General features: G+C 38.7%; 1 protein-coding gene across 1 annotated transcript in view; it reads left to right on the forward strand.

Moving 5' to 3' along the window:
* MRC1 (mannose receptor C-type 1) overlaps nucleotides 1-25,360 on the forward strand; it is a 79,447-nt gene that overhangs the window by 49,012 nt on the left and 5,075 nt on the right. The window contains exons 15-26 of the mRNA XM_037150736.2: nucleotides 479-623; nucleotides 1,973-2,014; nucleotides 3,265-3,428; nucleotides 6,380-6,447; nucleotides 7,756-7,856; nucleotides 8,533-8,675; nucleotides 9,042-9,156; nucleotides 12,106-12,272; nucleotides 14,526-14,628; nucleotides 17,350-17,582; nucleotides 20,383-20,548; nucleotides 21,356-21,505. Coding sequence (XP_037006631.2) covers nucleotides 479-623; nucleotides 1,973-2,014; nucleotides 3,265-3,428; nucleotides 6,380-6,447; nucleotides 7,756-7,856; nucleotides 8,533-8,675; nucleotides 9,042-9,156; nucleotides 12,106-12,272; nucleotides 14,526-14,628; nucleotides 17,350-17,582; nucleotides 20,383-20,548; nucleotides 21,356-21,505 — 1,597 coding nt within the window. The remainder of the gene's footprint in view (nucleotides 1-478; nucleotides 624-1,972; nucleotides 2,015-3,264; nucleotides 3,429-6,379; nucleotides 6,448-7,755; nucleotides 7,857-8,532; nucleotides 8,676-9,041; nucleotides 9,157-12,105; nucleotides 12,273-14,525; nucleotides 14,629-17,349; nucleotides 17,583-20,382; nucleotides 20,549-21,355; nucleotides 21,506-25,360) is intronic.

Genomic DNA, 25,360 nt, shown 5'->3' on the forward strand with positions numbered 1-25,360 from the left:
TCTTTTGCAAAGGAGCTAACGCAACTTTTATGATACCCATCTAATAAAGAGAAAGTTGCCAACATCCCTCTGAAATATTTTCTCTTAAGAATGTGTTAGAAATGCAGGAACTCCCAATCCTGCTAAGTGGAGCTCTTGGTCAAGTTATTCCTACTGTGTACAATATGAACTCCACTTTTGTGACCCTAGAGTCATTCTATTCAATGAGAGTAAAGAACATTTTGTAATAATCAACAGCATGCGCTACTCAAGTTTAAGTTCCCATGTATTTAATATATGGTCTTTAAATAAAAGGTCTTTAATAAAAGGTCTTTCTGACCCATGTTTATCAGACTTGCTTTCAAAGCAAAGCTATGGTAAAAAAAAAAAAAAAAAAGAAATGGATTTAAAATTGTAAATATGTCTTTCCTTACCTATTTGGGTAAAAGATTGGCACTGACATGATATAAATGGCTGCTATGTAATGTTTCTAACATAGGTTTCCTATGAAAATTGGGCTTATGGAGAACCTAATAATTATGGAAATATTGAATACTGTGGGGAGTTGAAAGGTGACCCTAGTATGTTCTGGAATGATATTAACTGTGAACATCTTAAGAACTGGATTTGCCAGATACATAAAGGTAGGATGACTTGTTTCTCCTTTTGTCTTCACTTGAAGAACTAACTCACAATATCCCAGTATCTTCCCTTTATTAGTGGAACCAAACAAACAAAATTAAAAATAAAGGAACTGGCAGGAGCCATCATTTCACAGGATGAGAATGAAGTTGCTGAACACAGACAAATGCTCCGAAGGAACAGAAGATCAAAAGGCCACCCGGGAATCCTAGATTAGAGTCACATCCTCCGAAATAGTTCCCATGAACTATGATTTCTGGCTCAGTTTCTGCAGTGGTAGGAGTGAGTGCTCTACTCTGTGAGCAGAGCAATGAATATGCTATTTTGGGGGGTGGAATTGCGCCTTTTGACCTACATTAGATACCCAGAAGGTGAAAAGTTCCCTAAGCCTGAATATTCTAAGTATCGATATTCAAGGAAGTGTCTAACACAAAGAACAAATACCATGTTACTAGTGGTCAAAAAGTAGCAGTGTGGTCAGTCATGATCTTGGCTCAGAATGTTCATGTATCCAATTCAGACATGGAGTTCAGAGGATTCAGATTCTTTTTTGTTTGTTTTTATCTTCACCCGAGGACACGTTTACTGATTTTAGAGGAAGGGAGGGAGAGAAAGAGGGAGAGAAACACTGATGTGGGAGTGAAACATCTATTGGTTTCCTCCTGTATGTGCCACGACTGAGGACCAAACCTGCAACCTAAACATGTGCCCTGACAGGGAATCGAACCCCTGGCCTCTTGGTTTACAGGAGGATGCCCAACCAACTGAGGCACACTGGCCAGGGTTAGATTCTTATATTAAACAAACAAACACATGAAAACAAGCATATAGACCCACCATTGAACCAAAAATGTGCACTTGTCTTTGTAAACAGACAAATGGAACCACATTGCCCTCTGCAAGGTTGGGTAACCTTGCCACTGTCTCGATTCCACTGCTAGAGACACTGTGTTGCTGGTTCATTACATTCCTTACTCCTCCTGCTTAGAGCAGTAGACAGAATTAAGGGGAGCATTTTAAACCCAGGTCTGGGATTTGAACCTGGGCATTATGACTCCAAAACTGGTGTCCTTCTCTCCCTGTTGACACTGTTTATGGTGCCTGATAACTCTGTTTCAGATTTCCAGTGACTATCATTGTGCCTGCTTTGTTTATCTCCTGACCCCTACTTCTGTTTTTTTTCATTCTCCTCCTCCATAGTGTGATGGCAGAATTGGAGAGTTAATGGGAGAGAGGGGAAAAAAGGAGAACCCTCAAGTTTTTAGCTATATTGACCCATGAAAATGGTGAAAATAGAAGAAATTGTAGTAGCAGAAGTGCAGCATACTTTACATTAATTTTTCTTTTTTAGGACAAACACCAAAACCTGAGCCAACACCAGCTGCTGAAGACAGTAGGTGGTTTTTTTTTAATTTTTCCAAAATTTTCTGATCTCTATATTCGTAGTCCTTTTTCCCTCTTTCCTCTTCCAATGAAAAAAACACTTGCCCTAAGAAGGTGGATAGCAGAAGTTCTTCAAAGGTTTGAGAATCCCACGGAAGTTTGCCTCTCTCCAGACAGATGCTCCTGAGCACAGGCATCAGGCAGTTGTCAGCACATCTCAGGGCTAATGACTCAAATGCAAGAGCATATGTTTCTTCTTCAGCCCTTGTATTAGTTTCCAGTGGCTGCTGTAACAATTTTCCACAAACTTGGTGGCTTAAAGAAACAACCATTTATCCCCTTACAGTTCTGGAGGTCAAAAATATAAAGAGTTTCACTGAGCTGAAATCAAGGCATCAGCAGGACCATGCTCCCTTCAGAGGCTCAAAGGGAGAATCCATTTCCTTGCCTGTACCAGCTTCTAAAGCTGCATTCTTTGCATTTGTAGTTTCATGGCCCTTCCCCTAGTTTCAAAACTAGAGATGTGGCATCTTGCTTCACTGTCACATTACTTTCTTCTCCTGTAGTCACATCTCCCCTGCCTCTCTCTATCAGGATGCTAGTGATTACATTTAAGGCCCACTCACATCATCTAGGTTAGTCTGTCCATATCAAGATCCTTAATTTAATCCCATCAACCAAGTGCCTTCTTCTGTATAAGATAACATTCACAGATTCCAGAGATTGGGATCTAGTTATCTTTGGGGGCCCTTATTGAGCCTATGACAAGGCAGAATCAGAGTCCTATGGTTTGGCAGAAGCCTTAGGAACCCTCCTGGTTTGTGAATTCTTTTGGTTCTTTTCCATGATATACTGAAACCCCTTAGTCCACGTGTTACAAGTTCCTTGTTATATTAAGATGAAGGCTGCTTTCTCACAGCCTCCACTCCTTAAATTTGGAACATCACATTGCATGGATATAAATCCTTCCAGCTATGTGATCCTATTGATGAAATGACAAAAGAAGTTCTTCTATCCAACAGAGATACATGGAACTCGGAAAGAGAATTTGTGAGTTTTTACAGAGTTCATGGCCGGTGGCAATATGGCCTCAGGTAATTCAGTCTGTATCTGCATGAGCATCCTGCTTATTCTGGCCTCTCAAAGCCACAGATGCCTCTGATACAGCTGCTCTGCCCTTTTTATTTTTGTTGACCACACATTCCAGATGGTTGCATTCACCAAGGTGAAATTCGTCATTGTTTTTTGTGAATTTTTCAGATCCACCAGTCACTGAAGATGGGTGGGTCATTTACAAAGACTACCAGTATTATTTTAGCAAAGAGAAGGAAACCATGGACAATGCACGAGGATTTTGCAAGAAGAATTTTGGCGATCTTGTCTCTATTCAAAGTGAAAGTGAAAAGAAGTTTCTATGGAAATATGTAAGACAATGATTAATTTAAGACTGGACCAGTGACATGGGATAAGCAAAGATAATGTCTGCAATTGGTATCCTATGGTGCAATTTCAAACTATGTGCTGAATTTGCACCTTCTCAGGGCAGGGGTAAAGATGTAAATCCCAGAGGGGAGGGGGGTGGCCATAGCAGAAGGGAATGACCTGATTCAGTGCAGAACCACAGAACCCAGAGCCACTTTGTGGTCTGGGTTTTGTGGGGGATCAGACTTCACAGCCTTGAGTTTGTTAATTTGACTTTCAAAGATTGTAGTTCCTAACTAGTTGTTCATGCCAAGCCTTTGTGTATAGTACAGGTTGACTATTAATTAAAAAATTTATGTTGACCAAATTGTTGTTTAATAGATAGGACAGTTTAATTATTTTTTTGTGTGTGTCTTTATTTTATTTTTAATATATTTTATTGATAATGCCATTACACTTGTCCCATTTCCCCCCCTTCATTCCCCTCCACCCTGCACACCCCTCCCCCCACTTCCCCCTTTAGTTCATGTCCATGTGTCATAAGCTCTTTAGCTTCTGCATTTCCCATACTACTCTTGCCCTCCCCTGTCTATTGTCTACCTACTGTCTATGCTACTTATTCTCTGTACTTTCTCTCCCTCTCTCTTCCTCCCACTTGCCTGTTGCTAACCCTCCATGTGATCTCCATTTCTATGATTCTGTTCCTGTTCTAGTGGTTTGCTTAGTTTTTGTTCTAGGTGTGGTTGTTAATAACTGTGAGTTTGTTGTCCTTTCACTGTTCATATTTTTATCTTCTTTTTCTTAGATAAGTCCCTTCAACATTTCATAAAATAAGGGCTTGGTGATGATGAACTCCTTGAACTTGACCTTATCTGAGAGGCATTTTATTTGCCCTTCTATTCTAAATGAAAGCTTTGCTGGATAGAGCAATCTTGGATGTAGGTCTTTGGATTTCATGACTTGGAATACTTCTTTCCAGCCCCTTCTTGCCTGTAAGGTCTCTTTTGAGAAATCAGCTGACATTCTGATGAGAACTCCTCTGTAGGTGACTGTCCCCTTATCTCTTGCTGTTTCTAGAATTCTCTCCTGCATTTTAATCTTGGAAAATGTAAGTATGATGTGCCTTGGTGTGTGCTTTCTTGGGTCCAATTTCTTTGGGACTCATCGAGCTTCTTGGACTTCCTAGAAGTCTATTTCCTTTGTGAGATTGGGGAAATTCTCCTTTATTATTTGTTCAAATAAGTTTTCCACTGGTTGCTGTTCCTCTTCCCCTTCTGATACCCCTATAATTCAGTTGTTGGAATGTTTAAGGATGTCCTGGAGGTTCCTAAGCCTCTCCTCATTTTTTTGATTTCTTGATTCTTTATTATTTTCTATTTGGTTGTTTCTTTCTTCCTTCTGGTCCACTTCATTGATTTGAGTCCCAGTTATCTGTTCGTCACTATTGGTTCCCTGTGCATTTTCCTTCAATTCACTTAGGGTAGCCTTTATTTTTTCATCTGATTTGCAACCAAAATCAACCAGTTCAACAAGCATCCTGATCACCAGTGTTTTGAACTGTGCATCTGATAGGTTGACTATCTCTTAGTCACTTAAAAGTATTGGCTCTGGGGCTTTGATTTGTTCTTCCATTTGAGCCAGAATGTTTTGGTCAGGTAGTACCTGTTATATATGAGGGGCAGAGCCTTAGGTGTTCACCAGCGTGGGGCAACCTAGTTGCTGGGTTGTGATGCTGTATGTGGGGGCAGGGTCAGAGAGGGAGCAGTGGCGCTTGCTCCTCTCTCTCTCTCAGATTTGAGTCCCCTCTGCCGCTTCCCACAAGCAAATTCCCACACCTTCTGGTGCTGGTTCCCGGGTGGGTGGGCTTGTGTACATTCTAGGACGCTGTGGGTCTCTCCAGCAAACTCTCCTGTGAGGCTGGGAGAGTTAGATAAAGCCCCTCAATTCTCAAAAGTTTTTCAAATTGGTGCTTTTAGGCTTTATTTTCTGTTGCTGGGGCCCTGGGTTGTGCGATCTGTCTCACTTCCCCTTTTTTGCCTGATTTATCTGAGTATGAATGTGTGACCATGGTCAGCCAACCATCTTGTGCACTGGGTTTTCTTGTTTCCTCCCTGCACCCTGGTCTGCTAAACACCACCTCTTCCAGCTGGGACCCCACTCCAACGGCCACCGACTCCACCCATCTTACAGGTCTGGATGAATGGTTCATTTTTGTTGGACTTTGGTACAGTTCAATTTTCTGTCCTGGCTGTGTTTTTGTTTCTAAATCTTTGTTGTTCTTAAATTTGGTTGTGTGAGGAGGTGTAGTATTTCCACGTATGCCTCCATCTTGGCTGAAAGTCTCACAGTTTGATTATTCATATAAAAGTCTTTTTTGGTTGTACCAAACTTGTCAGCTAAGAGTGAAGGTGTAATCTGTTCTTCTCCAAGAGTGTTTGGCTTAATCTTTCTCTTTAAAAATCTTCATGGCATCCTTGTTTTTGCCAGAAAAGAGGCGAGAGAGAGAGAGAGAGCAGAAAAATAGCTGAACCAGTAGTAAAGAAATAAAAATTCATTTGATTACTAAGGTAGTAGGATGTTTGAAATTCTCAGAATATTTCATAATAATGCACAAATATGTATGTTGGTGAAGAAGTCTTTTTTTAGAGGCATAATTCCAAATGGCAGCTTTGTTTTAAAGATGGCCTTCGATAGCCTAATTGCTATAGACATTCGATATTATAAAAAGGGACTTTAGATATTTGCTTTATAAATGTAGGTTGTTATATAATATGCATATTTGCCTTTTCATTTTTGTGAAAAACATAATGTTGAATATACCATAAAATTTCTAAATAAATCCCTTCTTAGAAAGAGTCTCAAATAGGTTACCTTATTAATATGTAGGTTTTATTTAAGAATTTGCTTATTATGTAAGTATACATTGAACTATATGTACACTTCTATGTTTTAGGTAAACAGGAATGAGGCACAGCAAGCATATTTTATTGGTCTATCTATCAGCTTGGATAAAAAGTTTCTGTAAGTAAAAAAAAGTAAAATTACTTAAGATAGTGATCTGATAAACGTGTAAGTTATTTTGAGGATTTTTTTGTCGTTGTTGAATGTACTTTTAAAAAGTCTTCCATGGTTCTCCAACTAAAAAGCATTTTTAAAAAACAGAAAGAATTTAAAGTAATACTGTTAAATATTTTCAGCATTCTAATCTCATGTAAGTCAAAACCAGATTTAATCCTGTAAAACTTGAGCCATCTTTGTTTTTGAATGCTATCACCTGTTAGTAAATTGTCTACTAACATGTACTATATACACATGAACATTGAATTTATTTTTAAAGTTATGATTCCCACTTGGACTCCTTGGTGCATGGAACCAAAAGGTCCTTTTATGTTGCCTTACTCACTGCTTGACCATCACCATGTTGAGATACTTTTTACTGCGTGAGAGGCTTTCCCTTCAGAGGAATGACGGCTGTTTTCCATGGGAAACAGGGGCCAGGAAAAGCGGTGAGAGGAGGAAAATAGTAAATCTGGGGGTATCTTTCCTTCCTCATTAATATGCATGTTCTCCTACATTTGAAAAGCAGATGTGCCTTTCTGCCTTGTGCACAGATGTTTTAACCACATATGTTTCCTGCAACCATTGCTTCTGTTCTCTGTGGAATGAGACCTAACCTTACACTCATTATTTTTAAAGATTAGAAATGACTGATGCTCCTTTGCATAAACACCCATTTTAATCATCTCTAAATTAAGAGATCTCTTCAATGATTTCTTGCTCATTTACCAGCTAAATGTCTCTGAATTTCTATAATGAATATTAAAATATATATTGGTCCACATAAGAAAAACCAGAATAAACATGAAATTTAGAGAATGGGCCTCACAAGAAACTCCATATTCTCAGCCTTTCTGTGGGTGGTTATGTTTTGTAAGAATGATTCCTAGGAAGTACTATGAAAAGATTTATGCTCTGGCCCATTTCTGGAGTAATTGGCGTCTCCATTTCTTCTCCCACTTCAAGACTAAAGGCAGTTTCTTCCAGGGAGGGTGAAGAAGAGAGAGTAGCCATGGCATCAGGTTGCTACAGAGGAGCACAATGCACCAGAAGCACCTTTGGGGGTTTCCTGTTAGTCTCTCTAAAACTTCTCTTGACACCATCTGTCTAGAACCCTCTCTCTAGAACTGCTTTCTAGTACCCTCTCTTCTGTTAGCCTAGGATCCTGTGGTCCCTTCTTCTTGGTTGGCTTGCCCATTCCCACCACTAGACTGTATAACCAGTTATTCTAATGATTGGATTGTTGCTAAATGCCTGAATTTTCTTTTCCAGTTGGATGGATGGAAGCAAGGTGAATTATGTGGCTTGGGCCACAGGTGAACCCAATTTTGCAAATGATGATGAGAACTGTGTAGTCATGTACTCAAATTCAGGTAGTTAATATGCAGATCTCCTTGAATTTGGCTTGTGGTATGATGTGTCATTTGCTATCTCCCTAGGCTGAAAGTAGTAACTTGTGTACTTAGGCAAGAAAAAGAAGAGAGAATAAAGGACAATTCTAATTGTAGCAGCATAATCATTGAATTTTTAAGGAGAACAGATGCTTAACATTTACTCAAATAAATGACACAATCTTCTCACTTTTCATTTTGTGATTTTTTTTTAATGTTCTGATTTGAGGAAAATATCCAGAATGTTTATCTCCTTTATCTCTCTCTTCCACCTTTATCTGCAATATGGGAATAATGGCAAAACCTATATGTTGAGAAAATTAAGCAAAGTAATACATCTACAACACTAAGTAAATGCTTGCTACATATAAAATTAATGATAAGATTATTATCATTTGCTGTAACTGGCTACTTAGGTAACATATATGCAATATCAAGTATATGCATGGCTCATAGGAAGCTTTCTATAAAGTTCAACTTTATTATTAGTGTAAGTGAAAGCATATTGCAGTGATCTTTTTGAGTCACTTATATAAATTATAATTTGATTGTACTCCAAGTCATTTTTGAGAACCCTTATAATATATAAATGCATTTTTAAAGAGTGTTTTTAATCATAAACATGTAAATCTAATGTCACTATTTTGGTTTTTGCCAGGGTTATGGAATGACATTAATTGTGGTTATCCAAATCCTTTCATCTGCCAGCGACATAACAGCAGCATCAACACCACAGTTATTCCTGCCACACCAGTGCCCTCAGGAGGTTGTAAGGAAGGTTGGAGTTTCTACAACAACAAGGTATGAAGAACATGAGTTGCAGTCTTGATATCAATCCACATGTGAAGAGTGACAATGCACATCTTTCAGCTTAAAGTTAACTTTTGCTTCCTTCATCAGTTAGAAAATTGTAGGCAAGAGTAGATCAAGATTCTCATGCCCGGTTCTCTATGGAAATTAAGAGTATATGTGAAGATATGAGCCACTCGTTGTACCCTTTGTCCCAGAAGAGAAAAGAGCTTTGAAAAGAATGTTTGTAATAAAACTCACTTAATTTTTAGATCTCTATTTGGTTTTGAGGAAATTTATATTTAGCTATAATCTTCATAAATAATTTTGATGTCTTTCAGTAGTCTTTTCACTATGGGTTTTTTTCTTTCATCCAAGTGTATCAAAATCTTTGGATTTGTTCAAGAAGAAAGAAAAACATGGCAAGAGGCAAGAAAAGATTGCAAAGGGTTGGGAGGAAATCTGGTTTCCATACGCAATGAAAGAGAGCAAGGTATGTGGGCCACTGTACAGTCCATTATGCACTGGAACATGGAATTTTCCTCATAAAATAATGTAATATTGTGATAGTACATGATATTTTTAGAAAGGGGAAAACTTGAGCACATATTGAGAACTATTTTATTCAGTTGTAGGCACTATTCTGCGTATAAAGTCCCTTTTCATTGTCAGCTCCACACTGTGAAGCAGACATCCTCACCCCCTCGTGAACGGGAAAGAGGTATTTACAGAGCCCTGAGTCAGGGAGCTCTCTGAGTGAACAGCAGGGCTGGGAATCAAGCTGGGTCTTCCTGCTTATCTCCCATTGTTTCCACCAAACCATTCTTCTTTCCAAAGAGGCAAGGAAATAGAGTCATTCTGGCAATAAAATGAGAAATTACTGATCTCCCATTTATTGCTCGTCTAGTCATGTTACCACATAATACATGGTAACATGTTATATATAGTGCAGTAGAACTATAGTACAGTAGTACATACAGTAGTACAGTAGTACATCTATAGTACAGTAGAACTCATTTTTAAATATAAACTTTGGACAAATTGAGAAAAGCATTTTGATAAAATGTAGGCGTAAGCCGGAGCTCTGCAGAAGAGCACTGTAGGGAAAACCTTGCTGTCGCCATATAGTGGATTGTCAAATCCATTACGTTGCTACCAGGCAAAAGGTGCCTGATCACTTTTGCATGGACTTTCCTGGGCCACCTCATCTGAAACAGGTATTAGGTTAAGTCTGTGACCTGTCACTTTAAGGAGGATGTTGACCAGTTCTGGACCATGCAGATGAAAGTCACTAAACTGATGAAGGGTTTGGAAACCTCAGCAAGTGGCAAGTGAGGAATGTTGGAAAGGCCCCTCAGGTTTCACAGCCTGCAAAAGAGAAGATGTGGACTTTCAAGGACCAACCTGGTTAGTTCCAGAAGGAGGACCCAGAACCAATGAGTGGCAGTTATAGGGAAATAGATTTGGGCTTAAATTTAGGAGGTCATTTTAGCAATTAGAATGCATTGGATGAGTTTTTCAAAGGGCTGTGAAAACACTCAGACTGGAAAGTACCCAAGTGGATGCTACAGAGGCCTGTCCACTGAGGAAGATGCTCAGTGAGTACATGCAAATCGATGCGAAAGTTGTCGCTAAGAGATGTGGTCTGGGTAATTTCTAAGTTCCTCTTTGGGTCCAAGAATCCTTGATGTCATTTACTGGAAAAAATGGCATATCTCAAAATATATAAGAAAAAAAGAGACCCTAGACCCCTGTGTGGCACTCCCCCACATGTTTATTTCACTCCTTTAGTGCTGCTCCACACTGTCTTGGGATGCATGGACTATAAATCTATCAAGCAGATTTTACCGATGGCCTTTGACAAGTTCAGCAACTTGCCAGACACTGAGAGAAGAGGGTCAAACCAGAGCATACAATAAAAGGATTTTAAGAATATAATATTCACATTTCTCTAACTAGCCTACCACATTTTGGGCTTTGCTACCTAGCACAGAAAGACAATAATTGATCCCTCTCTTAACCACAAAGGGCTGATTCCTGGCATAACAAAATTAGAACCTGGGTAATAGATATGTGCAGAAGGAAACAATTTTCACATAAAATAACATTATTCCTGGCAAAACAGGCACACGTTGTTGAATTCTTATTGTGGTTTTTGGCCGAAAAAATCTGTGCTGACATATTGGCAGGTACAGCTTTCCCTCGTTGAATTTCAAGTTGGTGATAGGGTGAAAGTTATGACTTTCTTTAGGATATAAAAATATCTACCCATGCTCTTGTCTCTTTCTGAAAAATATTAGAAGACAAAAAAATTTGTGCCTTTAATTAATTGAGAAATAAGCCAGATTTTGAGCAGGATGATTGAGGCATCTACTGCTCAGAAAAAGAGTAAACAGGGAACAGTGGTCTTTCCATAAAATTATTTGTTTTTGAATAAACAGATAATTGTGTCCCTACAGGCTTCTTAGTATTTTGCATTTTCCATTAGCAACCTGAGTGCTCAGTCATTCGGTTTTCTATTTGCACCCAGCAGCCGTGTTTAAGCACAAATGTTTAGGAATTGTTCTGTAGAATTGGTGCTTATATGCCTAGGGGCCCACAGGTGCCAGCAGGTGCCCTCCCGGGCACCAAAGACAGCTGCAGTGGGAGTTGAGCAGAAGGGCTAACACGGGGGGGCGGGGGGGTAAGGGCACAGGCACAGTTCAGCCTTTGGATATTTTCCTGCTTCTGGATGTTTTCACCCTCTCATCTGCCACGGAAATGATAAGGAAACAAGAGGCCACATTTGTTCTATATCCTCCGAATTTAGCTAGATCGTCTCTCCCAAAGATGTGGGCCCTTTGCCTCAGGGTGCCCCCTGGGTCTGAGCACACTCACTGGCTGCTGACCCCTGGGAGTCAGCGGCCCAGGTGGAGTCCCAGATGGGCAGCTCTCTTGGTTTGACAAACCACGGTTGTGATAATTTGGCAGCCTAAAGCATCTTTTTGCATACTATTTATTTTAAAAAGTTTTCTGGATGAAGAGCCAGCCATCTCTACCCCTTGGTAATTCTAATCAGATTATTTTATTTATAGAATCAGGATGCCCACTAACTCTTAGGATGACTGTATATGAATTAGAACCTTGTACCTCCTCCACAACTTAGATGGGAGCAGGGGGCAGCCCGGAGGCTCCCTTGTCTCAGCACCCGGTGCCCTTGGGCAGGACACACTGGACGTAGTGGCCCAGATAAAACCTGGACTTTTATTGTATAAAACTTTTCAAAGTCCAAAGCTGAGTCAGTCATACAATGCAAGGTTAAATGTGTGTGTTTTCATGGTGAGTGCTTTTAAATAGTATTAAAGGTACTAATCACATGCTTGATATTTTAAGGTAATGGATTTTGAATATTTTTCAGTATTTTTCCCAAAGTTAAAATTTACATTGTGATAATTTCTTTCAGCATTTCTCACCTATCAGATGAAGGACTCCACTTTTCATGCCTGGATTGGCATGAACGATATCAATTCAGAGCACACGTTCCTTTGGACGGACGGGCAAGGGGTTCACTATACCAACTGGGGGAAAGGTTACCCTGGCGGAAGAAGGAGCAGTCTCTCTTACGAAGATGTAAACCTCGCTTTTATGTCTCCTTACTGTACCCTATCAGTTTGCTTAAAGTCACATTACTAGCAATTAATCTTCCATGAAAGATCAATCAGAGTATTGACTGATACTCTGATTCATTCTTGCAGATTTTAACTATTTCAGACTGAGCCAGCCCTGAAGGCAAGGGTACAAATTTAGTCAAGAATTCTTCCACTTGGAGGTGGGTGGTGGCTGCAGTGAGGGACGGGAAAGCCAGCTCCACCGTGGGCCTGTGCCAGAGCCAGGACGCACACTGCATCAGCCGCCTCTACACCCTTGAGGCTGTTGTAGTGTTTAGGGTGTAGCTCTGGAAGCTAATACTACTTCTAAAGATGTCATCCTCCTCCTCCTCATCATTACTGAGCGAACATTTGTAGAATGTTTACTAAGTGCTTTTTAGTACAGTAACCTGAGAGACATGATTGTTCCTTTATGTTACTACTTTTAATCTCATATCACTGAATAGTCAACAAATCAGTGTTAAACACCGTACTAAGCATTATGAAAAGTGTGAGACTTTGTTTTGACCTTAAAGAAGCTCACACTTAAGCTAGACCACAGTATTATGCAAGAAAGAAGAAAATAAAGAAATAAAAGCGCTGGATTAGCATCAGCTATAAAGTACAGTAGTTAGGAAGAAAAAAAAATTTACTGTGGGGTGAAGTGATCTAACCGGTCAACACATATCTGCAGAGCCCTTCCCTGGGTGGAGGGAAGGAGTATGAGAAAGATTCACAAGGGGTCTTTTTTTCTCAAGAAGTGTAAAGTGTAATGATCAGGGGAACTCAGCAAGAGGATGGGTAAGGCCTTGTGACCCACGGTGGGCAAGGTGAAAAAGTCTTCCGCAAAAAGGCGTATGATAGGTTTGGTCAGGAATAAATGGCTTTAGATGTAGCAGGGGTTTTCTACAGGAAAGAAATAGCAGTAGACTGAAAGGCAGAAAGCAGAATTTGGAGAAATTTAGATGCCCTATGAAAGAGTTTGGACTTTGTCAGAGAGGCCGTACAAAAAGGTCTGAGCAGGATATGATCAAAATGATGTCATGTTTTGGTAAATTTAATATGTATTGGGTTTTTTTTCGCATTACCTTTACCCCCCTTTTCACCCTTCCCTTGCAGTCCCCACCCGGTTGTCCATGTCCAGGAGTCCTTTTTCCTTTTTGCTCAATCCCTCCACCCCCTGACCTACCCCGCCCCTCCCTGGCCACCAGCAGTCATCCTGCTCTCCAGTTATGACTCTGACGTCCTTATGATACTTAATTGGTAGCTATATGCAGAGTGCATACATTCTGGTGATGGGTGATTTTCAGTGGGGAAATTCTTTGACTCCTCTTTACGTCAATGAGAGACGAAAACTTAAGAAGTGAAAGTAGAATGGAGTGAAATAGGTTTTTCTTAGAAAGATATCAGGCACAAGAGGTGAGTTTGAGGTAAAGCACAAAAAATTATTATTGCACAAGTGCTTTGTTTCCAAAATATAAAGAAAAGCAGAAACCACGGAAACAAGCAAAACTTGTAATCTCACCCTTCAAGAAAAACACATTGCTCATTTTTTTGTTGATTTTATTCCTGGACTTTTTCTTACTGTGTATACAAATATAAAGTGTATATTTTTTAAAAAATGAAATTGAAGCATAAATACAGTGTTGTTACAACCTCAGGACTTGGAAAGTGGGAAGATAAAACACAATTTCATAAAAAGAGAATGGATGAGAAATTTTCATAGGCATTTTGTGGCGGAAACATTCTTATTTGTGTACAGGTTTTGGGGACTGGAGCAGAGACTCCCCGCCAGGACAGTCAGTGGAAGATAAAAATAACTAGGAAGGGAGATGGGGATGAGAAAAACCTTTGAAGTGTAGGACTGGGGGTTCCTGATAGCGAGGCTCCAGGGATAATGAGGTCGGAGGCAGGGAGGTGGAAAGGCAGCTATAGCAGCGTTAGCTGTGGATCAGGGAGTTGACAGAATTTCTGATGGCAGAGTTTCTCAGATCTGTCTCCAAAATGTATCCGACCGACTCTGTTCGGTTTTCTGTTAAACAGAAAGAGGTCAGTGACAGGGATCCACACGGGAGGCTGGTGCCGTGTGTGCAGAGTAAGGATGAACTGAGCATCCTGCATGGACATAGATGAGGGCAATCTTAGAATCGGGAGGTTAGGGAGGAGGGGTGTATCTGGCTTATTAATGACTTGACTTAAATAATTGGTAATTCCCCCCCCACCCCCGAATATACAGACCGACTGTGTTGTCATTATGGGAGACACGTCAAAAGAGGCCGGGAAATGGATGGATGCCACCTGTGAGAGTAAGCGAGGCTACGTGTGCCAGACGCCCCCCGGTGAGTCCCGCCAAACCTTGCCTGCCGGCGAGAGCGGCAGCTTTGCAACAGCGTTTAGGAAATGACCTCCTCAGTTTTTTCTCTCAACCTTAAACTGCTCAAAAAATGTAGTCTTATCTTAAAAAAGGATTCCCTGGCACACCAACAGGGTTTGATTCTCACTTTAATCCATGTACCCATATGACAGACAAAATGGGTCAAGTTTTCTCTCATTTATTCATGAGTGCCCTCTCATTCATTACCAGAAAATTTTGTGCAGATTAAACTTCAAGTTGAAAGTTTTACTTTAACAAAGACGTCAGAGTAGGAATAGCTCAGCTGAGCTTGCATAGTTTGAGAACCATTGGCACAAAAGGTCACACATACCTCATTCTTTGTTGTGTGTCTTTCAAAATACAGCTTTGTGACTTGTTTCCTTTTTTCAGCTGAGGAAGCCTGACTACAATTACATGAAACTAAAACAGAACATTTGGGTATTTACAGAGAGTCGAGATTATGGTTGTACGCATTTCAGTCTTTGCTGAAACTACAATAAAAATGTCTAGCTACACAAGATGAATGTCAGAGCTCAAGAAAATCGACTAGACATGGGGCGTGAGGGTGGGTGGGCTTGCTGTCCTGAGTACAGCTCTTGGAGGATCAGTCTGAATCAACAGGTACTTCTCCTTCCAGAGCTAAAAAAATTTTCTACCTTCTGGGGAATCAGGGAACTAGTGTCAGCTATGACTAATGCCAGCGAGGACTGATGACCACTTCAGATGCTTGCAGATGAGTGAAAAGAACTGCAGACATTCCGCACTTTTATTAATCTGACAGCTGGTGCACGCTATGTCGCTTCTGCACGTGAGCAATCTGCAACCTTCTTCATCACATGGCACCTGTGAACTGATTACTAAAATTCCACGACACACCAAATAATATGTGTCTTATATTTTTTGCCGACCTGACCAAAAACATAGGTATAATTTTGATTTATTCCCACCAATAGCTATTGTTGTGTTTGATATATCTAAGGGCAAAGAGGTCAGTGCCCCTGACCGAATAGTCAGACATTGCATGTTTTAAAACTTGAGGTGCGCAGGTCGAAAATCTCTGCCCCGTACCGTGCCCCAGAGGATCGGAGTCTGAGGCCCAGAAGTGCCTCTGCCCCTCTGTTCTTCGGGCACCTTCGAGAAGTGAATGATGATTCACAAACTTACTTAAAATCTTTTTCTTGTGATTATAAATGTAAGTGATAGAATATTTGCCACCGATGAAAATATTTTGAAGATTTTTAATGACTTTAGGCTTAAGGAAAGGTCTTAAAGTGCGAGCTGAAAAAGAAACACTATAAAATTTTATACTGTCAATTATGCAGAAAAAAAAACCAAAAACCCCAAACCAAACCTCACTATGAATCCTCTTAAAAGTAAGAACAAAAAAAGACAATGAAGTGCATCAAAATAACAATAGTGGTCTAATTTGGATAGTGGGATTAAGGGTGATTTTTCATACCTTCACTTATTACTATATTTTTTGCATTTTTCAAAATGTATATATAACATATACAAATACATGACTAAAATATATAAAACATATAAATTTTAAAATACATCTCTTCTTCATTGGAAATTTATAAAATACAGAAAGAACGTAAAGAAGATGAAATACTACCCACAATCTAAACTTGCAATATTTTAGTTGTTCCTTATCAGGTTCTTTATGACTGTTTCATAAACAAGCAAATCAGTCAGATGAGCCAAGTTGCCTAGCTGTTTTTTTTTAGCTCTACCTCAAGCATCATTCACCACTTTTAGTGGTCCAGAAAACTTCCAACCATGTTTTAGACAAACCCACGCTGGGAAATTGAACATTTTAAGGACCCTCACCTGCGTCTCATGGTCTAATGCTACTTTTCCAACACAAGGTGGCAGCAACAGCAGAAAAAAGGGGAGGCCGCTCCCACTTGCTGGAATCTAGTTGTTGCCTTCCGGACATAATCATAACAAAGTTTGGCATTTGTGTAGCAACAGAACAAGGCAGATGGTGGGTTGGGCTGGTGCAGAGTGGGACAGGCAGAGAGGTGGCCAAGGCAAAGTCACTAGGGAAGGATATCTAGAACCCTGGTGAAGGACACAGGCCATCACAAGTAAGAGGACAGCCTGACCCTGAGATCAAGGGTAAATGAACTAGGGACTAGTGTATGACTTTATTCTAGAACTTAAACCCATCTCTTGAGGTGTGTTACACACAGGAGGGCTCAAATAGATAAAACCAGCTATAAATTCATGGATAGAGTGGAACAGATGGGGTAGGGAGAGGTAGACTGTTGTTGACCTTGAAATCTGACCAAGGTAAAAAAACAAAGATTAGGAATGATAGGATGATAGATATTCCTTAATTTATGGGATTAAACTGTGTCTTTTTTTTTCATCCAGATACTAAACTAGATCTCATTGAATTTTCAAGCTTATTTTTTTTAAAGTTTGGAAACTCAATTCTATAATTACCTTGATATTCTAAATACAATTTGAAAATTATTTAATTCAATCAGGCATACTGATTAAAAATAGAGCTTTGTTTTCAAGTGTTAAATGGCTCATAAAATATTTTTAACATGGATGGTTTGGATTTGTGCTATATTGATTATTTTTATGATCTCTGAAACGTAGTAGTCGTGTACTGATGACCCTCAGGTAGTGTTTATTGAGAATGCTAATGAAAATAATCTTTGTATTCCAGATCCTTCCTTGCCTAATTCTCCAGCAACAGTTCCAACAGACGGCTTTGTTAAATATGGTAAAAGTAGCTACTCACTCGTCAAACTCAGTGTAAAATGGTATGACGCAGAGGACTATTGCAAGCATCAGACTTCTTCCATAGCTAGCATTCTAGACCCTTATAGTAATGCATTTGCATGGATGCAGATACAGACATTTAATGAACCTGTGTGGATCGGCCTAAACAGTAACCTGGTAAGTCACGTGTCTGACTTGACATGTTTGACAAACTGTGATTGTATATGATTCTCTCTCTTTTCTTCCTGTTGAACACTTGTTACACGTAGGAAAGTGTGCTGGGGTATAAGGATGATACTAACATGAACAACACCCAGTCTTTCAAATATCCAGCACTTCCAAAGATCTAGCAAGCTAGTGATATATGACAGAAATCGAATAAAGACTTATCTAACTTATATGAACTCTCATATTGCTTTTTTAAAATTTCTTTTTACTTATAGGCGACATACCCTATTATGTGAGTTTCAGGTGTACAACATAGCGATTCAATGTTCATATACCTTGCAGAGTGATCACAATAAGTCTAGTAACCAGTGTCACAAAGTTGTTGTGATATTGACTCTCTTCCTTCCCTATGCTGTGCATTTTATTCCTGTGGCTTATTTTATGACTGGAAGTCATTACCTCTTCATTCCCTTTCCTGGCACTCTCTTCCCTCTGGCAGTTACCAGTTTTGCCTCTATCTATGAGTGTGTTTCTGTTTTTTTCTTTGTTTGTAGTGTTAGATTACACATATAAGTTAGTAAAATCACATATCATATAATATTCACCTTTCTCTGACTCCCTTATTTCACTCAACATAATAACCCCTAAATCCATCCATATTGTTGCAAATGGTGAGATTTCATTCTTTTTTTATGGCTGAGTAATATTCTATGGTATGCACCGCATCTTCTTTATTCATTCACCTATTGGCGGGCAACTCTCATATTGCTTTTGAACATTAAAATTAATTCTGCATCTAAACGGTTTCTTCCTAGTGTCATGCTTACAACTATGCCGCAGGATTTAAGAAAGCAGGTCAGGGGCATAGTTCCTGGGTGATGAGAATACTTTTTATTTTTTGTGGCAAGCCATTGTAAAGTTGTTTTCAGTCCTGAGGTTGTGACAGCTTCCATCCTCGTGTAAGAAGTTTCATGCAGTCAATTCCCTATACTCCATGTTGGCGGAGAATGGGGTGGATGGAGAGATGAGTCACAGAACTGAGTGGTGATGGAGTTACCGGAGCATTCCCAAAATGAGTCTCTCTGATGCCCTGTGGTCCACCTATCCTCCATGCATACATCTATTCATCAGCTAGTCAACTAGCAAACTTCCTAGAAGAACCAGAGGTGTTAACAAGTAGTGCAATTGAGAGATTATACGAGAAGTATCAAAGAGAGGTGACACCAAAGTCTACAAGAGGAGAGAAAGGGATCAATTGTGCCACAGGAGAGGATCAGAAGAGCTTCTTGGAGAAGGTCAAACTTTATAGATTTTGCTTGGGATGGTAAAACATAAGGAAGGAGTACCAAAAAGAGAGAAAAGGATAGAAAGGGATGAAACTCTTGAGTAGATTGATGTCAGATTTCGTAGAGCTTCTAATGCCATGAGGCAGGAATTGAAATTTACACTTCATGCAATGAGTACTTCCTAAGTAGGGAATTTAAAAGTAAGTAGTTCCATAATGATTTCTGTGATTAAATTTAGGCAAGAAAGTTTTATGTCTGTGTTGACTAAACTTTTAGTAATTAATTTGCTTGATAATACACTCATTTTCTTCTCACAGATGTGGTCCCAATTCTTTTACGAGTTTAAAATAAGCTTTTATTTATTTTAAGAAAGACTAAATGGCTTTCTCCCATACAGACCTCTATAACAAATAGAGTACTATTATTTTCCTTACATCTATGGAGTTAATGATTTTATAAGTATTATTTAATTAAACATGGTAGAATGCTACAAAATTCTAACTTGAAATAACACATGCTTTTCATCGTGTCACTAAATTTATGGTAATTGGCTTGGTAAATTAAATAATGCAGTTAAAATAGGACAATTGTTTAGATTGCTCAAAAATTTCAATTAATTTTATAGATCATGTGGTCTTAGGCATTACCTATAAAATCTCTTCTAGACATATATTGATAGATAATATTTTAAGCAAAGATTTTACTTAATTTATTTTTAAAAATAGGGTAAGGGAAGGAGAGAAACATCAATCAGTTACTTTTTGCATGAAACCTGGCCTGCAACCCAGGCATGTGCCCTAACCAGGAATTGAATTAGTGACTTTTTGGTTTGCAGACTGGTGCCCAATCCATTGAGCCACACCAGCCAGGGCTTAATAAATAATATTTTCAATGTTATCAATTAATTTTTGTGCCTATGAGTTTGGCTAAATTTAATGAGAAATCCAGTGTGTAAATTGAATAAAGCAATCAGCTTTTTAAACAATGCCATCATGGTCAGTTATGGTTGAAAGGCCATGTAAGTGGAAGGTGAGACCTATGCCCCTCTATTCTTTACCTGTGGGACCTTACCTAAGTCACCTCTCACTGGCCTGTTTCAACAGCCAAACATAAGATTAGAAGAAATGTGTTTCTCTCCAGGGTCGATTAGTTCAATAAAAATTACTTAAAGTTTATTATTATTTCAATGGTGATATAATAAATATTTTATTTAGAAGATAAGACTTTTATTTGGCACTGAAAGCTTACAAATAAGAAGAGTTTCATAGATATGACATAGGGCTTTATGTCCATTTTTCAGATTGTCTTCCAAGGATGTATTTAGGGTTGTCTTCTTTTTAAGAAAGACTGTATTTACTGAATATGAGTTGGTAGAAACAACCCACAATATTTTTAAAAATTCCTAAATGTTGAAGGTTCTTTGTGAAATCTTGGTCTTAAATATACTTTTAACTCTTCACTTTGCTCTTCTGGCATTTTACAAATGAAGCATGGCCCACATTAATGGTGTTTTGTTTTTGCAGACCGGGGGTGACTACGTCTGGATTGATAAATGGAGGGTGAGGTACACTAATTGGGCTGCCGATGAGCCCAAACTAAAATCAGGGTGTGTTTATCTGGACCTTGATGGCACCTGGAAGACAGCACATTGCAATGAAAGTTTTTATTTTCTCTGCAAAAGATCAGATGGTAATTGAATATACAAAAGCAATCTAGGCATTTGCAATTTTCTCAATAAGCCAATACATACCACTGTCAATATTATTAAATTATATAATGTCTTGGGGAGCTTAAGAATAAAATAAAACATATTCCTTCACCTAACAAAAGATTGACTTGATAATAAATAAATATACATAAATTGAAATAGCGGAGATAGAAATTTTTCTTCATTGCAAGAGTCTATTTGCTCTTTATTAATTTCTGAATTTTTATAATTGAGATTATTCTTTGAATCTATGAAGGATTCTCTAGGAAATTATTATTGCTTTTGATGTTGATAGCATAAATATATCAAAATAATTTTATCAGAATGCATGTAGATTCATCAGCTGGTGATATTATGGTGATAGTGTCCTGCCTAGCATGCAGTCTTAAAATCGAACAGCCACAGCTGAGAAGGGTAATGGGGATGAAGACCCACCCCTGCACCCCCAAAAAAGTGTCTTGACGGGGGACTGTCTTTGCAAATTATTTTTGGGTCACTTTGTTTTTGGTATTTAATGTATTTCTGGGTCCCTGTTGGGCTACATTCTTAATTATGAGTGCGATTGATTTCCACCATTCTTTAGTGAATTCTACTGAAATATTATTTAAAATGAAAAAAGATGAAATAAATAGAAAACCCAATAATAAAAATGATAGATTCAAATGATTGGAACTTAAAAAAATAATGATAGGCTATGAAATTTTCCATAGCTACCATTATATTTTTCTACACACTGTAGCAACTTCAGATTTTACTTTATTATTATTTTTATTTCTCTTAATTAACAGAAACCCCTTCCACTGAACCTCCCCAACTGCCTGGCAGATGCCCGGAGTCAGATCACTCAGCTTGGATTCCTTTCCATGGCCACTGCTACTATATTGAGTCTTCATACACAAGGCACTGGGGCCAAGCGTCTCTGGAATGTCTCCGCATGGGTAGGTGCCGCGTCTACTGTAAGGAGGTCCCACAGTCATCTAGTCCGGGTTGCCCTGATGCTAATAACAGGGTACATTGAAGACAGAAGGAATGTAAAAATACCTGCTTATTTTTCTGAACAATTTCTATTGTAACAGAATGGTCAGCGTCATGTAATCCCCCAAATGCAATATCTAATATTGGAGCCTCAAAAACCTTCACAAATTTGGTAGCAAATAATCATCTACTGAGCAGTACTTTCTTACTTTTGGCCCTAACATACGAAACTTTTAGGATTCTCGTTCTCAGCTATTCAGAGTATTGTATTCACTGCTTGTCACTAGTAAACTCAGGCTTACAAGTGTTCAGGAACACCTTTGCTTTACCTTAAATAGACAAGCATTTAATCTGGTTATTTTATTTGTGAAGAAAAACAAAAGAAAACTCACACATGACATAAGTGAATAATTTTCCCCTGAAATAAAAATGCCAAATAAAGTTAATTTTTCGGGTACATTTAAAAATTCACTTAGTTAAATTTCATTGAATAGTTTACTATGTTCTTTTACTAAATTTTGATTCCGCCCTGAATCAGGGTTCTTTTTCTTTTTTTTTTTTTTAAGATTTTATTCATTTATTTTTAGAGGGGAAGGGGAGAGAAGGAGAGAAACATCAATGTATGGTTGCTTCTGGTGCATCCCCTGCTGGGAACTGGCCTGCAACCCAGGCATGTGTCCTGACTGGGAATTGAACTGCAATCGTCTGCTTCACAGGCCCGCGCTCAATCCACTGAGCTACACCAGCCAGGGCAGGGTTCTTTTTTAAATATTTATTTATTTATTTATTTATTTATTTATTTATTTATTTATCTATCTTTAGAGGGGAAGGGAAGGAGAGAAATATCAGTGTATGTATGGTTGATTGCCTCTCATGCATTCCCTGCTGGGAACTGGCCTGCAACCCAGGCATGTGTTCTGACTGGGAATTGAACCTTGATCCTTTGGTTCACAGGCCTGCACTCAATCCACTGAGCTACACCAGCCAGGGCTGAATCAGTGATCTTCATCCAACCATGGTGTGCAAGAGCTCTAGCCTCAGATCCTACAGGTTCACTCAAAAGTGAACCTTGAGTTTTGACTTTTTACTTTAAGGTTTATATTTTTTCAGCTTTGTTGAGGTAAAATTGATATAAAACTTTAGTACATTTAAAGTGTATAACATGATAATTTGTTACACATACATTGTAAGAGGACTCCCCCCGTCAAGTTAATTAATGCATCCATCACCTCACATGGTTACATTTTTTCTTTTTTGGTGAGAACACTAAAGTTCGCTTTTACCAAATTTCAGTTATACAATACGGTGTTATCAACTGCAGCCACCATGCTATATGTTAGATCCTCAGATCTTATTCATCTTCTAATGGAAAGTTTGTACCCTTCTACAAGGCTCTTCCTATTTCCCCTGTACTGCTTAGCCCCTGCCAACCACCATTCAACTCTCAGTTTCTGTGAGTCCATTTTTTTTAAGTTCCACATATAAAGCTAATATGATGAAGTATTTGTCTACCTCTGTCTGGCTTACTTCACTTAGCATAAAGCCCCCCTGGTTAATCAATGTTGTGGAAATGGAAGGTTTTCTGTCTGTTTAAAGGCTGAGTAATATTTCATTTTATATCCATCTCCTTAATTGTTCAGTAGCATCTTGTTTAATCTCCATATATGTGTGAGTTTTTGTTTTCTTCTTGTAATTGATTTCTAGTTTTATACCATCATGGGCAGAAAATATGCTTGATATGATTTCAATCTTAAATTTACTGAGACTTTTTTGTGGCCTAACATATGATCAGTCTGAGAATGTTTCATGTGTGCTTGAGAAGAATGTGCATTCCTTATTTTTAATATCTGTGGCTTCTTATTTTGTTATTTGTCTTTTATTGTTTATTCTATTACAATTGTCCTAATTTTTCCCCTTTGGCCACCTCCACCCAGTCCACCCCCCTTTCCCACAGTCAATCCCCACACTGTTGTCCATGAGACATTCATACACGTTCTTTGACTAGTCCCTTCCCCTTCCACCATTTCTCCCTTCACTCTTTCCTTCCTACAGCTATCAGTCTGTTCCATGTTTCCATGTCTCTGGTGTTATTTTTCTTTTCTTGTTAGTTGATTTTGTGAATTAGATTCCTATTATATGTGAGGTCACATGATACTTATCTTTCACTGACTGGGTTATTTCACTCAGAATAATAGTCTCCCATTCCATCCATGCTGTCCCCAAATAAAGGACCTCCTTCTTTCTTTCTGCTGCATAGTATTCCATTGGACATACATACCACAGTATTTTAATTCATTCATCTACTGATGGGTACTTGGGCTTTTTCCAACACATGGCTATTATAATTAGCACTGCTATGAACATAGGGGTAGGTAGATTCTTCTGAAATGATGATTCAGGATTCCTAGGGTATATTCCCAGCAGTGGAATTGGTGGGTCACAAGGCAGGAAATTCCATACTGTTTCCACAGTGGCTGCACCAGTTTGCATTCCCGCCAACAGTGCACTAGGGTTCCACTTTCTCCTCATCCTTGCCAGCACTTACTGTTTGTCGTTTTATTAATGATGGCCATTCTGACAGGTGTGAGGTGATATCTCATTGTAGTTTTAATTTGCATTTCTCTAATGGCTAGTGATACTGAACAGTTTTTCATGTCTATGGGCCATCTGTATGCCCTCCTTGGAGAAGTGTCTATTCAGGTCCTTTGCCGGTTTTTTAATTGGATTGTTTGTCTTCCTGGTGCTGAGTCATATGAGTTCTTTGTATATTTTGGAGATCAAACCATTGTCTGATTTATGATTGGCAAATACGTTCTCCCATACAACTGGTTCCATTTTCATTTGGATGATTGTTTCTTTAGCTGTGCAGAAACATTTTAATGTAATGCAGTCCCATTTTTAAATTTTTTCTTTATTTCCCTTGCCCTGGGAGATATATCAGCAAACATATTGCTACACGGGATGTCTGATATTTTACTGCCTTTGTTTTCTACTAGGACTTTTATGGTGTCATGACTTATTTTGTCCTTTATCCATTTTGAGTTTTGTCTGGTGTATGGTATAAGTTAGTAGTATCATTTCTTTTTTCACATGTACCAATCCAGTTCTCCCAACACCATTATTGAAGAGATTGTTTTTACTCCATTTTATGCTTCTGCCTACTTTGTCAAATATTAATTAACCATAGAGATGTGGGTTTATTTCTGGGCTCTCTATTCTGTTCCATTGATCTATGCATCTTTTCTTGTGCCAGTAGCAGGCTATCTTGATTACAGTAGCCTTGTAGTATAGTTTGATATCAGGTATTGTGATCCCTTCCACTTCATGCTTCTTTCTCAGGATTGTTGAGGCTATTTGGGGTCTTTTTTGGTTCCATATAGTTTTTCAAAATATTTTTCTAGGTCTGTGACATATGCCATTGGTATTTTAAGATGAATTGCATTGAATCTATAGATTGTTTGGGTAGTATGGACATTTTCAATGATGTTAATTCTTACTCATGAACATGATGTATGCTTCCATTTATTTGTATCTTCCTTGGTTTCTTTCTTCAGTGTTCTATATTTTCTTAGTATAGGTCTTTTACATCCTTGGTTAAATTTATTCTAAGGTACTTTATTTTTCTTGTTGCTATGGTAAATGGGATGTTTTTCTTAGCTTCTCTTTCTGATGATTTATTGTTGGTGTACAAGAATACTATTGATTTCTGCATAGTGACTTTGTAACCATTGCATTGCTGAATTCACTTATTAGGTCAAGTAGTGGTTTGGTGGATTCTATAGGGTTTTCTATGTACCCTTTCATGTTTTCTGCAAATA

This window comes from Artibeus jamaicensis, unplaced genomic scaffold (genome assembly GCF_021234435.1).
Source record: "Artibeus jamaicensis isolate MK-2021 breed Jamaican fruit bat unplaced genomic scaffold, CSHL_Jam_final contig_867, whole genome shotgun sequence".
Taxonomy (NCBI): domain Eukaryota; kingdom Metazoa; phylum Chordata; class Mammalia; order Chiroptera; family Phyllostomidae; genus Artibeus; species Artibeus jamaicensis.